General features: G+C 53.2%; 1 protein-coding gene across 1 annotated transcript in view; it reads left to right on the top strand.

Annotated features, from left to right (window-relative positions):
* The window catches only part of NOTCH1 (notch 1), a 44070-nt gene extending 30100 nt beyond the window's left edge, over positions 1 to 13970 (top strand). Inside the window, exons 17-35 of the mRNA XM_026860651.1 lie at positions 693 to 812; positions 1085 to 1237; positions 1651 to 1879; positions 2040 to 2241; positions 2387 to 2540; positions 2758 to 2942; positions 3131 to 3263; positions 3578 to 3835; positions 3947 to 4059; positions 4582 to 5153; positions 5896 to 6324; positions 7118 to 7266; positions 7910 to 8126; positions 8475 to 8565; positions 8823 to 8988; positions 9709 to 10004; positions 10328 to 10475; positions 10588 to 10685; positions 11142 to 13970. Coding sequence (XP_026716452.1) covers positions 693 to 812; positions 1085 to 1237; positions 1651 to 1879; positions 2040 to 2241; positions 2387 to 2540; positions 2758 to 2942; positions 3131 to 3263; positions 3578 to 3835; positions 3947 to 4059; positions 4582 to 5153; positions 5896 to 6324; positions 7118 to 7266; positions 7910 to 8126; positions 8475 to 8565; positions 8823 to 8988; positions 9709 to 10004; positions 10328 to 10475; positions 10588 to 10685; positions 11142 to 12614 — 5186 coding nt within the window. The 3' untranslated portion in view covers positions 12615 to 13970. The remainder of the gene's footprint in view (positions 1 to 692; positions 813 to 1084; positions 1238 to 1650; positions 1880 to 2039; positions 2242 to 2386; positions 2541 to 2757; positions 2943 to 3130; positions 3264 to 3577; positions 3836 to 3946; positions 4060 to 4581; positions 5154 to 5895; positions 6325 to 7117; positions 7267 to 7909; positions 8127 to 8474; positions 8566 to 8822; positions 8989 to 9708; positions 10005 to 10327; positions 10476 to 10587; positions 10686 to 11141) is intronic.
* Positions 13971 to 14233: the final 263 nt, after the last annotated feature.

The following is a 14233-nucleotide window of genomic DNA, read 5'->3' as shown; positions in this document are numbered from 1 at the left end:
CCCGGGGCAGCAGCACCGGGCGGCCGCCCCACTCACACCCCGCTGCCCCGGCGGGGTCGGCGCTGTCGGTGGCCCCGTTCTCCTGCCACGATGCTCGTGCTGGAAAAAGCGAGCTGAGGCTGAGGGGTCGGGGGATTCTGCTGAGCCAATTCCTGTTTGCTGGCCTCCCGCTTCCGCTCGCGCAGAGCGGCAGCCGGTGCACAATTGCAGGAAGCCGTGAGGTGTTTCCTGCCCTCGGCAGTGGCCATAGAAACCCCTGGGGGGACGGGGATGGGGCAGGCGGGGAGGGGAAGGCTCTGGAAAATAGCAAAGGCCAGTTCGGGAGATACTGGCTGACAGAGAAGATAAGGGTTTGGAGGGAATGTGTCCCTTGGCTGGACGTAAACAGGAAAAGCAGCTGAGAGGGACAGTGGGGGGAGCGCAAGAGGGGAAAGAGACCCCGAGCGGCACTTCCCTGCCAGATGAAGTGCGGCACTTTAATGCAGCCCAGATTGTCAGGCCTTAAAGGATTCATGGGGGGCCCGGGCTCACGGGGGACCAGGGATGGAGGAGACGGCTCCAGCTGGGTTACACCAGGGCAGTGGGGAAGCCCAGAGCCTGCCCCAGGGCTGGCAGCAGCCCAGGGCAGGGGACAGGGGTAGCGGGGTCTCTCGTTTTGGATGGGGTGTCAGCGGGTGCTTGTGCCTGCGCAGGAGCCACCTGTGAGGACGTGCTGGCCCCCTGTGCTGGCGGCCCCTGCAAGAACGGCGGCGAGTGCCGGGAGTCGGAGGACTACGAGAGCTTCTCCTGCAGTTGCCCCTCTGGCTGGCAAGGTAGGGGCATGGCCCATCTGGGGGTTCAGCACACCCTGCTCTCCTCAGCTGCCCAGGGAGTGAATGATGGAGGGGAGGGAGCGTGGCCAGGGACCCTCAGGGAGGGTCCTGACCTGCCCCACAGCTCAGCTGGGTAGATGGGATGTGGCGGTTTGGGGCGAGGGCAGTTTGCTGCGAGGGCTCCTGCCCTGGTGCGAGCGGTGCCCAAGACATCGTTGTCATCCCTGGGGCTTTCGCCAGCACCTCCAGCCCACACGGTCTCTGTCCCGCAGGTCAGACCTGCGAGATCGACATCAACGAGTGCGTGAAGAGCCCCTGCCGCAACGGGGCCACGTGCCAGAACACCAACGGGAGCTACCGCTGTGCCTGCAGAACCGGCTTCACCGGCCGCAACTGCGACACCGACATCGACGACTGCAAGCCCAGTAAGAGCAGGGGCTCTGCGGAGCCATGTGGCCCCGGCTCAGCTTCGTTGCCCTTCCTGGGGCTGCATGGGCGAGCCCCGGCCGCTGCCTTGGCCTGGGTTGTGCTGCAAGCCCTGCTCAGGCTTTTAGGCCACCTCAAGCATGTCCCAGATGGGCTGTGTCAGTCCAAGGCCAGATGGGAGCTGGCAGGAAGGAGGTTGGGGGGGGACAGTGATGTGCAGGCAGTGAACAAGAGTGTCCCATGTGTCCTCTTCGTTCCCAGTCCCCTGGTGGGACTGGCCTGACCTCTGTCTGGTCCACGGGCTCTGTCCCATCCCTCCATGCAGCCAGAGGACGTGTGTGGGGACAGCGCTGTGGGGCAGCTCCCGGGCCCGGACCCATTGCCTCTTCCCACACACATCCCTGCTCTCCAGATCCATGCCACAACGGTGGCTCCTGCTCCGATGGCATCGGCACGTTCTTCTGCGAGTGCTTGGCTGGTTTCCGCGGGCCCAAGTGCGAGGAGGACATCAACGAGTGTGCCAGCAACCCCTGCAAGAACGGTGCCAACTGCACCGACTGTGTCAACAGCTACACCTGCACTTGCCCCTCCGGCTTCAGCGGCATCCACTGCGAGAACAACACACCTGACTGCACGGAGAGGTACAGCCCGGCACGGCCCCTGCTGCGGGCACAGCCTGTCTGAGCTGGAGCAAGGGGCTGAGTCCCTGCGCTGCCCCGTAGCCCTGGGCTGTTTTGGGGGGGCTTTGGCGTGGAGCACGACCAGCGGTGACTCACTGCAACGGGATGTTTCTGTTCCCAGCTCCTGCTTCAACGGTGGGACCTGCGTGGATGGCATCAACACCTTCACCTGCGTCTGTCCGCCCGGCTTCACGGGCAGCTACTGCGAGCATAACATCAACGAGTGCGACTCCAAGCCGTGCCTGAACGGGGGCACGTGTCAGGACAGCTACGGGACATACAAGTGCACTTGTCCCCAGGGATACACCGGCCTCAACTGCCAGGTAGAGGAGCCTTGGGGTGTTGGCTGCCAACCCGGTGTCCACCCGTGCATGCTGGCTGTGGGGATTCGGGGGGGTCACTGCAGTCTCTGCTCCTGCAGAAGCCCTGCTGGGTCCTGACTCCCATCTCTTGCTTTGCTCCCCCCAGAACCTGGTGCGTTGGTGTGACTCCTCTCCTTGCAAAAACGGAGGGAAGTGCTGGCAGACCAACAACCTGTACCGCTGCGAGTGCAACAGCGGGTGGACAGGGCTGTACTGCGATGTCCCCAGTGTCTCCTGCGAGGTGGCTGCTAAGCAGCAAGGTCAGTCCCTGCCACGTAGAGCCTCACTGGGCCAGGGAGGGGTCCCCAGATGTCTCTGTGGTGGGCTCTGAGCAGGGACACGCTCAGTTCTCCCGGTGAGGGTCTTTGGCACAACCAGAGCGGTCTCAAGGATTGCTGTAACGTGCACTCCATGAGACTGTGGTGCCTGGGTGTCACCAAGGTCCCCACATCTCACTCTGCTCTCCCTCCCCGGCAGGTATCGATGTAGCACATCTCTGCAGGAATTCAGGGCTCTGTGTGGACACCGGCAACACTCACTTCTGCCGCTGCCAGGCCGGCTACACCGGCAGCTACTGCGAGGAGCAGGTGGATGAGTGTTCCCCCAACCCCTGCCAGAACGGAGCCACCTGCACAGATTACCTGGGAGGCTACTCCTGCGAGGTGGGTGCTACGGGGGGCAGAGATGCACAGGGAGAAAGCACCAGTTCCTGCCTTTCTGCTGCCCGTGGAGCTTCAGGCTGGCTCGGTGTCCCTTCACGGAGTTGAAGGCCAGGGTGCTGGCTGTGCTCCTGCAGCCGTGTGGGAATTGAGTGAACCTCACTGATAGTTCCCCTCTTCCCTCCTTATAGTGTGTGGCTGGTTATCATGGAGTTAACTGCTCAGAGGAGATCAATGAGTGCTTGTCCCACCCATGCCAGAATGGCGGAACCTGCATCGATCTCATCAATACCTACAAATGCTCCTGCCCCAGAGGAACTCAAGGTAAATTAATTCCCCAGGCTGGGGCATTAGTGGGCTGCGTGCAGATATCCTTGGTATCTGCTCATTAGCTGCTCGGGCTAGCAGAAGCAAATGCAACAGTCGAGGTTTGTGTTTGCTTGCGAGCTTAGCCATCAAGGCCACGCAACCTTGGACGTGAGCTGCGCGGTGCCGCGTGCCTCCTGCCAGAGCGGCGGCTCAGACTGCCATTGAATTGGTCAGGCTCAGCCCCTTCGCAGGGAAGGTTCACACGAGGGACCACCAGGCCCCCCGATACTGTTTGATGAGCTGTGTGGGTTGTTCCCCCATTTCTCTAGGGGTGCACTGTGAGATCAATGTGGATGACTGCAGCCCTTTCTTTGATCCTGTCACCCTGGGGCCCAAGTGCTTTAACAATGGCAAGTGCACGGATCGGGTAGGTGGCTACAGCTGCATCTGCCCCCCTGGCTTTGTAGGGGAGCGCTGCGAGGGAGACGTCAACGAGTGCCTGTCCAACCCCTGCGACGCCCGCGGCACCCAGAACTGCGTGCAGCGGGTCAATGACTACAAATGCGAGTGCCGACCTGGCTACGCAGGTGAGCACCGTGTCGCCCCCAGCTCCCAGCGCTCAGCCCTGCACCCCCCAGTCCCCTCCAAGCATCTCGCCCGCCTTCCTCTGCTCCTCACACGCTCCTCTCCCTCGGCAGGCCGTCGCTGTGACACTGTGGTGGACGGCTGTAAAGGCAAACCCTGCAGGAACGGCGGGACATGCGCCGTTGCCAGCAACACCGGCCGTGGCTTCATCTGCAAATGCCCCCCGGTAGGTCCCTGCTCCTCTCCAGTGCTGAGCTTGGGGTGTTGCACAGGTCCCGCGGGCAGACAAGGGGCTAGATTAGCCCCTGAGGCTTCCCCAGCTGGGATAGCCGGGGTAAGCGTGGAGGGGAAGATGCTTTGCTGTGGGTGCTCGCTGTGTATCCGTGTATGCACACACTCCTCACCGGCGAGGAGACTGTGTTAGGGTCAGGGAGAAGGAGGTGGCTCAGCCCTGCAGGTACGATGCACAGCTCTGTAGGACAGAGTCTTGCCTGGTTGACCATTATTTGCACCACATAAAGGTGGAGCAGGCAGCTATGGAGAAGAACTCCCTTCATTTTGAGGGGGATGCTTTAACAGCAATTACATTCTAGATTATTCTTGCCCATCGCTAGTTTCAGAGGACGTGCCAGAACCGTGCCCCGATTCACGGGGTTTGTGCCCAGTTTCCCAGGACACACACGTGTGTTAGGCTGCTCGTAGGACAGTGTCAGTGATTCTGACTCCCCCCTTGCTGTCACCTCCCCAGGGATTCGTGGGTGCCACCTGCGAGAACGACTCCCGCACCTGCGGGAACCTGCACTGCCTGAACGGTGGCACCTGCATCTCCATCCACAAGAGCTCCAAGTGCATGTGCACGCCGGCCTTCACGGGCCCCGAGTGCCAGTACCCGGCCAGCAGCCCCTGCACGTCCAACCCCTGCTACAACGGGGGCACCTGCGAGTTCTTCAGCGATGCCTCCCCTTACTACCGGTGCAACTGCCCGGCCAACTTCAATGGCCTCAACTGCCACATCCTCGACTTCGATTTCCAGGGTGGGATCGGGCAGGATATCATCCCACCCAAAATTGAAGAGAAGTGCGAGATCGCCGTCTGCGCGGGGTACGCGGGCAACAAGATCTGCGATGGGAAATGCAACAACCACGCCTGCGGCTGGGACGGGGGCGACTGCTCCCTCAATTTCAATGACCCCTGGAAGAACTGCTCCCAGTCTCTGCAGTGCTGGAAGTACTTCAACGATGGCAAGTGCGACTCTCAGTGCAATAATGCTGGCTGCCTGTACGATGGATTTGACTGCCAGAAATACGAAGGGCAGTGCAAGTAAGTGACTTGCTCGTTGCCCCTCTTGTTTTAAAGCGGTGACCTCTGTGCTGATCGTCTGGGGGTATTTTCTGGTTGCATCTGCTAAAGCTCCTAAGGGCAGATCTGTTGTTCACTCTCTGCGTTCTGTTCTGCTGCCTGTGGGGCTGCAACTCAAGCAACCACACTTCCCTGTGGTCTTACCAAGTTTATATACACTTGGAAGTTTATATACACTTGGAAGCTCTCTGGTTTTGGCTCATTCCTGGTGGCTTGCCCGTATCACGCCATAGAAGTGAATTTTCCAACTCATAGTAGTAACACTGTGAGTTTCAGTTCCTCATCCACCCTGGATGGAGGAGCAGCCAGAAAACACGATGTTAACATCCGGGCATTTACCCAATCCTGTCTTTGGCAACAGCAGGATCATAATCCCAGATCCCTGGACAAACTCTTGTCTGAGTAATTATTCCATGTCCCCATGTCTTCTCTGAGTCACGTTAATTTGTCCCTTTTTCTGGCATCTAAACTGCAACTTGTAATTTAACAGCCGCTATCATCTTTCACCTGGAGAGGTGAAAGCTTCACAGCACTGCGTGAAACAGTTGCCTTCTGCGTCAACTGGCTTAGTGTCTATCAGGGTGAAGAATATTTATACAAAAGAGAGGGCCTTGTGGACCACCACTCATTGTCTCAGCAGACAGGTTATATACGCAGCACTTGGTCTAATTCATTCTTCTGCCTTTCCTTTTCTTCTGCCCAGCCCTCTGTATGATCAGTACTGCAAAGATCACTTCTCAGACGGTCACTGTGACCAGGGCTGCAATAATTTTGAGTGCGAATGGGATGGTCTGGACTGTGCAAACAACATGCCAGAGAAGCTCGCGGATGGCACGCTGGTGGTGGTGGTCCTGATCACTCCCGAGAACCTGAAGAACAACTCCTTCAACTTCCTGCGGGAGCTGAGCCGCGTGCTGCACACCAACGTGGTCTTCAAGAAGAACCCCAAGGGAGAGTATATGATCTTCCCATACTATGGCAATGAGGAGGAGCTGAAAAAGCATTACATCAAGAGGTCAACAGAGGACTGGTCAGATATGTCTAGTGCTGTCATCAATAAAGTAAAGAGCAGCCTCTACTCCAGGGCTGGCAGAAGGCAGAAGCGAGAGCTCGATCAGATGGACATCAGAGGGTAAGGGGGACCAATGGGTTCCTTTTTCACTGAGCAGCGTTTGTTTTCTGTGTTGATAATAGTAACACACTATAAAGGGAAGGATGTAGGCCAGATAATTGTATTTAGACGTTGCTTTCTGTGTGAATAGAAACCGGATTTTGCTCTCATGTGGGAAAAGCGAGTGATCACTCAGGAATCCCTGACACAATGCTGCGCCGACTCTCACGATTGAAGGAGTCCTGTGTATTGTTGGGAGCCGGGGCTGGGCTGGGTGGGACCTGGAAGCAGAGGTTGGCCTGGCTGACTGTCTGACTTCAGGAAGTTGTTAAGTTAAGCCTCAGTTTCTCCCTGGGAAATGCTTTCTAGAGCTTTGTTGTAAAACTCAATTACTGCAAACTGTGTTTGGAGATCTTCGGCATAAACATATAGATCTAACCTTCTCCCTCTCTGTGGGCTCAATCAAAAGCCACTGAAAGCAAAGGAGTTAGAGCAGCGAAACTGATGTGAAAAGATCTGAAGGCTCCCAAACAGCATTATTTAAGATGCTGTAGTGTCTGGGTCATTTTAAAACACTGTGAAGCAGAGACTCCCTCCCATTCCTGTAGATGAGTTAGATTTCGCAGTATTCATCGAGGCAAATCCCATAGACCATGAGTGCGAGCTGCTGCAGGGCTTGTGCCACAGGGAAAAGAGGAGATGGGTTCCCACCTCCTAATTCCCACTGACGGAGGGTTAAGGAGGGGAGACAGGGCTCGTCTGTCTTGTCAGTGTGGTCATTTCTCCGTGTTTCTCATTGACTCATCTTGCACAGATCCATCGTCTACTTGGAAATTGATAACCGACAGTGCATCCAGTCGTCTTCCCAGTGCTTCCAGAGTGCAACTGATGTGGCGGCATTCCTGGGTGCCTTGGCCTCCCTTGGCAACCTGAACATACCCTACAAAATAGAAGCAGTTAAAAGTAAGTACAGCTGGTCGGCTGGAGAGGAGAGACAGCCAAAACTTTCCAGCCATATCCATGTTTAGGTATCTGTCAGCTGCCTGCACTTGAGCACAGTTTGGTTTTAATCGCGTTGCGTCTTTGTTTTTGTTTTTTTTTTTCCTTCAAGTCTGCTCTTTTTAAAAAAATTGCAAAACCCAGTTTATTATTTTTGCTTATTTCAGGTTTATTTCAAAATCATTATCACTATAAAAGTTATTAAAAAAAAAAAAAGAAAAGAGAAAGAAAACCCAACCGGCTTCAATCAATCAGTGACATGCAAGGAGTTGAAGTTTGTATCTTGAAAATCCCCCCTAAATCCTTTTGTCTTAACAGCTCAATGCAAGCGCAATGATTTGAAGTTTGCTAATCCTTTTCCTTAAAGGAGAAAAAAGTGAAGCTGTCTCCTGATGCAGGCTGGCTTGTGCAGCCGAGAATTTGCCGATAGTTTGCAATTCTGATTAATAGCGTATAAAACGACCTTATTTTTTTTTTTGGGGGGGGGGGCTGATTTAGATCAGACTTAGGTACCTCTATTAACTAATTTTCCTTCATTTCCACTCTGTCACTGGTTTGCTATGCAGCTTAATGTCTCAGCATCTCCTTGTGCCCCACTGTTTTGTAGGTGAAACAGCTGAGCCCACGAAGAACTCCCAGCTGTATCCTATGTACGTGGTGGGGGCTGTGCTGGTCCTGCTTGCTTTCATTGGAGTGGGAGTACTGGTGTCTCGTAAGCGGCGCAGGGAGCATGGGCAGCTTTGGTTCCCAGAAGGCTTCAAAGTGACAGAGTCGAGCAAGAAGAAGCGACGAGAACCACTTGGGGAGGATTCTGTTGGACTCAAGTGAGTAATTTGCTTGCTAACCCGTTAAACACAGTGCAGTGGGGCTGCTCGGGGCTCTTCTGAAAGAGCCCCATGGAGTTTTGGTCTCTGGTGCGTCGTATTGGCATAGCGGGGAGGAAAAAAATCAGTTCTGCATGGGGGAAAGGGTGTTCCCATCTGGAGGAGGTTTTTAAACGCTTCATGGTCCGTTTGCACTTGGTAGAAAATGAAAGGCAACCCGAGAGGAACCTCCTGCAAATGCCTTGTTGATTCTTCTTTGAGTTTGTGCATGTAGATAAACACCATCTATCACAGACTCGTTCCTGCAGACGAGCTAGCTAATTTTTTTGTATGGTTTCATTTTTAAAGACCCCTCAAAAATGCTTCAGACGGCACGCTGATGGATGACAACCAAAATGAGTGGGGTGATGAGGAGACCTTGGACACCAAGAAGTTCAGGGTAAGCTCACTGCCACATTCCCTTTCTGTGCTGGCAGCAGCCTCACACGGGGTTTTGTCACGGAAGGAGCAGAGCGCTGCGGGGAGCAGCAGAGCAGGGGGGACCCTCGGGGGCCCAGTCAGCGCGATGCATCGCTGCTGCCGGCTCCTTTCCAACCCTGCGTGTGACAAACGCCCCTCTGAGACTCGCAGAGCTCCCCACGCCAGAGCTCAGCCCCCTCCTCTGCTCGGTGCTCACTTCCCGCCGTCGTTCCGCAGTTCGAGGAGCAGGCGATGCTGCCTGACACGGACGATCAGACGGATCACAGGCAGTGGACCCAGCAACACCTGGACGCCGCCGACCTGCGCATATCCTCCATGGCACCCACCCCGCCGCAGGGGGAGATCGATGCAGACTGCATGGATGTCAACGTCAGAGGTCCTGGTAAGGTGCACTCCTTGTCTGCTCACCTAAAACCCTCCCTTAGCCCTGCAGATGAGCAATCCCAGGCAGCCCTACCTGTCTCCACTTCTAGTACAGAGTCACTGCTAGCCGTTCTGCAGCGCGTGGGTCCCGTCGTGCAGGATTAGACCCTGTCACATTTGGCTTTACACGAGATCTCTGTTGTTTAATCACTGAGATGGAAATTAGACAATACAGAAGTGCCTATTTAAGCATCCAGCCCATCCCTCCGCCACTCCTAGATTCCTCTCCACCCATTTCACAATCTTCAGGCTTTTAACTCTATTAACAATTAATAGGCTTTTAAATTATTACAAACATTTGGTCTTCCCCATATCTGTGAAATTGTCATCTGAAGTAATAAAAATATTTAAGGCTGTGCTGTACTGTACTCAAGTTTGCTTTGAGCAACCTTCCTTATAAATCGCCCCTCACACGTTCTAACACTTTCCTTGTCTTTAAAAGTGTGTGCAAGCTAGCAGATGAAATAGGAAAAGCCGTGAGTGGTGAGGTACCACTAAGGAATTTCAGATCCGTATCAGAGGAAGGATATTCGTGTTTGATGTTGAGAACCAGTCAGGAACTCAGTCTTGATGCACCCACGAGAATAAGCATCTATCGCAGACAGAGCATTTTGCTGAGCCGCCTGCATTACAGAAGGGTAAAAAGCCTTTTTTCACCGAGTTCCCCTGTGCTTTTCAGATGGCTTCACCCCGCTGATGATCGCCTCGTGCAGCGGAGGAGGGCTGGAGACCGGTAATAGCGAAGAGGAAGACGATGCTCCTGCTGTCATCTCGGATTTCATTTACCAAGGCGCCAGCTTACACAACCAGACTGACCGCACCGGCGAGACGGCCCTTCACCTGGCCGCCCGCTACTCCCGCTCCGACGCTGCCAAGCGCCTTCTGGAAGCCAGTGCTGATGCAAACATCCAGGATAACATGGGCAGGACACCCCTCCACGCCGCCGTCTCTGCCGATGCCCAAGGAGTCTTCCAGGTAATTGATCCTTTCGCCACCAGTCTCGGGGTTTTCCGGGGAAAATACTGGTGCTACGTGTTGGGTCAGACACACACGACTGAGCTTATCGCAGGGTCTCCAGCTCGTCCCGGTGAGGTGCGGGGTGAAAGTCTTGAAAACTGAAGTGCCTGTTGTCTCAGGGCAGGGCACAGCAAAGCAGCAACCCCTCCAGATGTGCACCCCCAAACTGGGAGTGAGGACTGGAGGGACCAGCCTCTGGAAAGGGGGTGGCAGGTCCTGAGAGCTGCTGTCTGTCCCTCCTGACGTTTGTGTTTCCTGTGCTTTGGCCCTTGTTGTGGTAGATCCTGATTAGGAACAGGGCAACCGATCTCGACGCCCGAATGCATGACGGGACCACTCCTCTGATCCTGGCTGCTCGCTTGGCTGTGGAGGGCATGCTGGACGACCTCATCAACTGCCACGCAGACGTCAATGCCGTGGATGATCTAGGTACTGCAGGCAACTAAAACACTGGCTCCCTCAGGGGTGGAAGGAAAGGGCTGCTTGCTCTTACTCTTACCACTCACTAATGTGTGTTGTATTTCGTGATCTTTCTCTGTAGGCAAGTCAGCACTGCACTGGGCAGCTGCTGTGAATAATGTTGAAGCTGCAGTCGTCCTCCTGAAGAACGGTGCCAATAAGGATATGCAGAATAACAAGGTAGGGGTCTCCTGGGCTGACATAGGCAAGGAAAGAACCATCTGGGGAGTCTGTTAAAGGGTAGTTTGTGCCTAAAGTACAACACTCTCTGGCACTGGGACTGATCAGATTGTTCTGCCGTGAATGAAGCTGCTGGATTTAGCTCCAAGAAGCGCTGTGGGATTTGGTCCTATGGGTGATGCTGAGGGGCTGTGCGGTGCTTGGTGAACTGTGTGATACGGTGTTGGTGTGGGCATCTCCTTGCATGTTCTGGGCCACTCGTAGGGTTCCTGGTTTGATACCAGTGTAAGGACATGGCTCAGCAGAGTAGGAAAAAGCAGCAGCAAGACCTCACCAGAGGAGAGACAATAACCATCTCTGCCACCCAACCGCACGGTGTTGGGCGTGGAGCTCTCAGTAGTGTTAGCCAGGACAATCTGTGAGCTTAAACCTTAACCATCTTTGCTGGGTTTCCAGGAGGAGACCCCACTGTTCCTCGCAGCCAGAGAAGGGAGCTACGAAACCGCCAAGGTCCTGCTGGACAATTTTGCCAACCGCGACATCACGGACCACATGGACCGGCTGCCGCGGGACATCGCCCAGGAGCGCATGCACCACGACATCGTGAGGCTGCTGGACGAGTACAACCTGGTGCGGAGCCCGCCGCTGCACAACGGCCCGCTGGGAGCACCCACGCTGTCCCCTCCGCTCTGCTCTCCCAACAGCTACATCGGCAACCTGAAACCTGCCGTCCAGGGCAAGAAAGCCAGGAAACCCAGTACCAAGGGCCTGAGCTGCAACGGCAAGGATGCCAAAGACCTCAAAGCCCGGAGGAAAAAATCACAAGATGGAAAAGGATGTCTGCTTGACAACTCCAGTGTGTTGTCGCCAGTGGACTCCCTGGAGTCGCCCCATGGGTACCTGTCAGACGTCGCCTCTCCTCCGCTGATGACCTCTCCATTTCAGCAGTCCCCTTCCATGCCTCTGAATCATCTGCCAGGCATGCCTGATGCCCACATGAGCATCAATCACCTCAACATGGCGGGCAAGCAGGATATGGCCATGGGCAACTCCAGCAGGATGGCCTTCGATTCGGTGCCGCCGCGCCTCTCCCACCTCCCCGTCTCCAGCCCCAGCACGGTGATGAGCAACGCCCCGATGAATTTCTCGGTCGGCGGAGCGGCCGCTCTGAACGGGCAGTGTGACTGGCTCACCAGGCTGCAGAACGGCATGGTCCAGAACCAGTACAACCCCATGAGAGGCAACATGCAACCGGGGGCGCATCAGCAGACGCAAAACCTTCAACACGGCATGATGACCTCCCTGCACAACGGCCTGCCCACCACGAGCTTGTCGCAGATGATGAGCTACCAGGCCATGCCCAACACCCGGCTGGCTTCCCAGCCTCACCTGATGCAGAGCCAGCAGCTCCAGCAGATGCAGCAACAACAGCTCCAGCAGCAAAACATGCAGGCGCAGCAGCAGCCGCAGCAACCCCAGCCGCAGGCGCAGCAGCAGCAGCAGGCGCAGCAGCATCACAACCCCAGCTCCAATGCGAGCGGCCACATCGGCCAAAATTTCCTCGGTACGGAGCTGAGCCAGCCCGACATGCAGCCGGTGAGCAGCAGCGCCATGGCAGTCCACACCATCCTGCCTCAAGATTCCCAGATGCTGCCCACGTCTCTGCCATCCTCCCTCGCCCAGCCCATGACCACCACGCAGTTTCTAACTCCACCTTCCCAGCACAGTTATTCCTCCCCCTTGGACAACACCCCCAGCCACCAGCTCCAGGTGCCCGACCACCCTTTCCTAACGCCATCTCCAGAGTCGCCGGACCAGTGGTCCAGCTCGTCTCCTCACTCCAACGTGTCCGACTGGTCCGAGGGCATCTCCAGCCCTCCCACGAGTATGCAGTCACAGATGGGACACATCCCCGAAGCCTTCAAGTAAAAGACGGTGTTTCAGAGACGCTGGTGCTCAGTGGGAGTTAAAAGCTTGAGGGAGATCTTTTTTTAAAGGACATTGGATGCTTTTATTAAAGGATCCTTTTTAAATATGTTTTTATAAAAAAAAAAAAAAAAGACAAATTAATTCCTCTTTTTTTTTTAGTATTTATTTATGTACTTTTTATTTTACATGAAAACACTGCCTTTTTATTTATATGTTCTATTGTTAAGAACTCAATGTGGGACACCGGTTGTGTTTCAAGAAATCAAAAAATTAGGTTTTTATAGGACATTCTTTTTTTGTTTGCGGGGGGTTCACTGTGTTTGATTTGAGAGGAAATGTTTATGTAAAGCTATAAGCAGCAATTTGTGATTCTGAAATGCCATTAATTTATTTTTTTTCTCTTTCAACTCAGAAAGAGAGGTGAGAAAGAAAAGGGGAGGGAAAAATTGACTAAAAATATTACTCCTTAGGTGGAAAACAAAAAAATTAAGTATGGATGGATTTTTGAAATGTACTCTAAAATGTTTCCTTTGCTATTATATCTGATAGGACATTTTATGGTACCAGTCATGAATCTTTGTTTAAATTTCAGTATTATATAGTTGTACATTTGCCTTGATAATAGAAATTTTTGTTCTCTCTTGTTTTTATATATATATATAAAAATATATATATTTAAATGATTTTTATGATCTAAAAAGAAAAATAAAATCAGGATTATAGACCTGTAAGAACAGGTTCTAAGCTAAAAAGAATAACCCTACAAAACATGAATACTGTCCCCCACCAATTGTATTTGCCAAACTTTTAAGAGAGCGAGCCCATAACTATGGAGTATATACCAAACCCATAACCGTGGAGTTTATACACAAAGGAGACTTAATTTTACTTCGAGTGTCTTTACTGTTTTTTGTTTTCGTGTTTGCATTTGAGTAACTGTTTAAGAAATAAATGCCAATATAAACTTGTAAACCACATCCTTATTTTAAGGATGGCCTGCCTGTTTTAAAGAAGGCGTGTCTATTAATGCAGACAACCTGAGTGAGATTACGAAGCATTGTAACACCGCCACCACCGCGTGCTCGCCCGTATCCAGCTCCTCTGGCCGCGTGACTGCTGGGTGCTCAGTGGAAAGCGCTGCTGGTTTTGGTGGGAGGCTGGACTGGCTAAACAGGAGGGCGAAGGACAGCACAGGCGAGTCTGTGCTGTGAAACGTTAACATTTTGTTCTTGTTAGTCCGGAGTGATGCATCTTTTTTTATATTGATGTACACTCTTCTGGTGTATCATGTAAAATATAGTATAAGCCTGTGGCAGATTTAATGTTTGTAAATATCTTTTTTTTTTTTTTTTTTTTTTTTTTTTTTTTTTTTTTTTTTTTTTTTAAGAAAAGGTGGATTTTGTTTCAAAAATCTAAATGAGCAAGTCTTAAATATATCATAAATTTATCACCTTATAGAGGTGTTGGAATATCACTCACTCGGGTGCAAAGGCAAGCAGACACCCTAAGACTAGATTATGTGTATGGGACAGGCAAATAGAGAGCAGTTAATCAAGAAAACCTAAGGAAAGGGTTCCTTTTCCTCGTTCCTTTTTATTAGAACACCAAATAAAATGGAT

Source organism: Athene cunicularia (assembly GCF_003259725.1).
Source record: "Athene cunicularia isolate RWA chromosome 17 unlocalized genomic scaffold, athCun1 chr17_part1, whole genome shotgun sequence".
NCBI lineage: Eukaryota > Metazoa > Chordata > Aves > Strigiformes > Strigidae > Athene > Athene cunicularia.
Note: the sequence above shows the minus strand (reverse complement) of the source record. Positions and strands in the feature narration are given on the sequence as shown.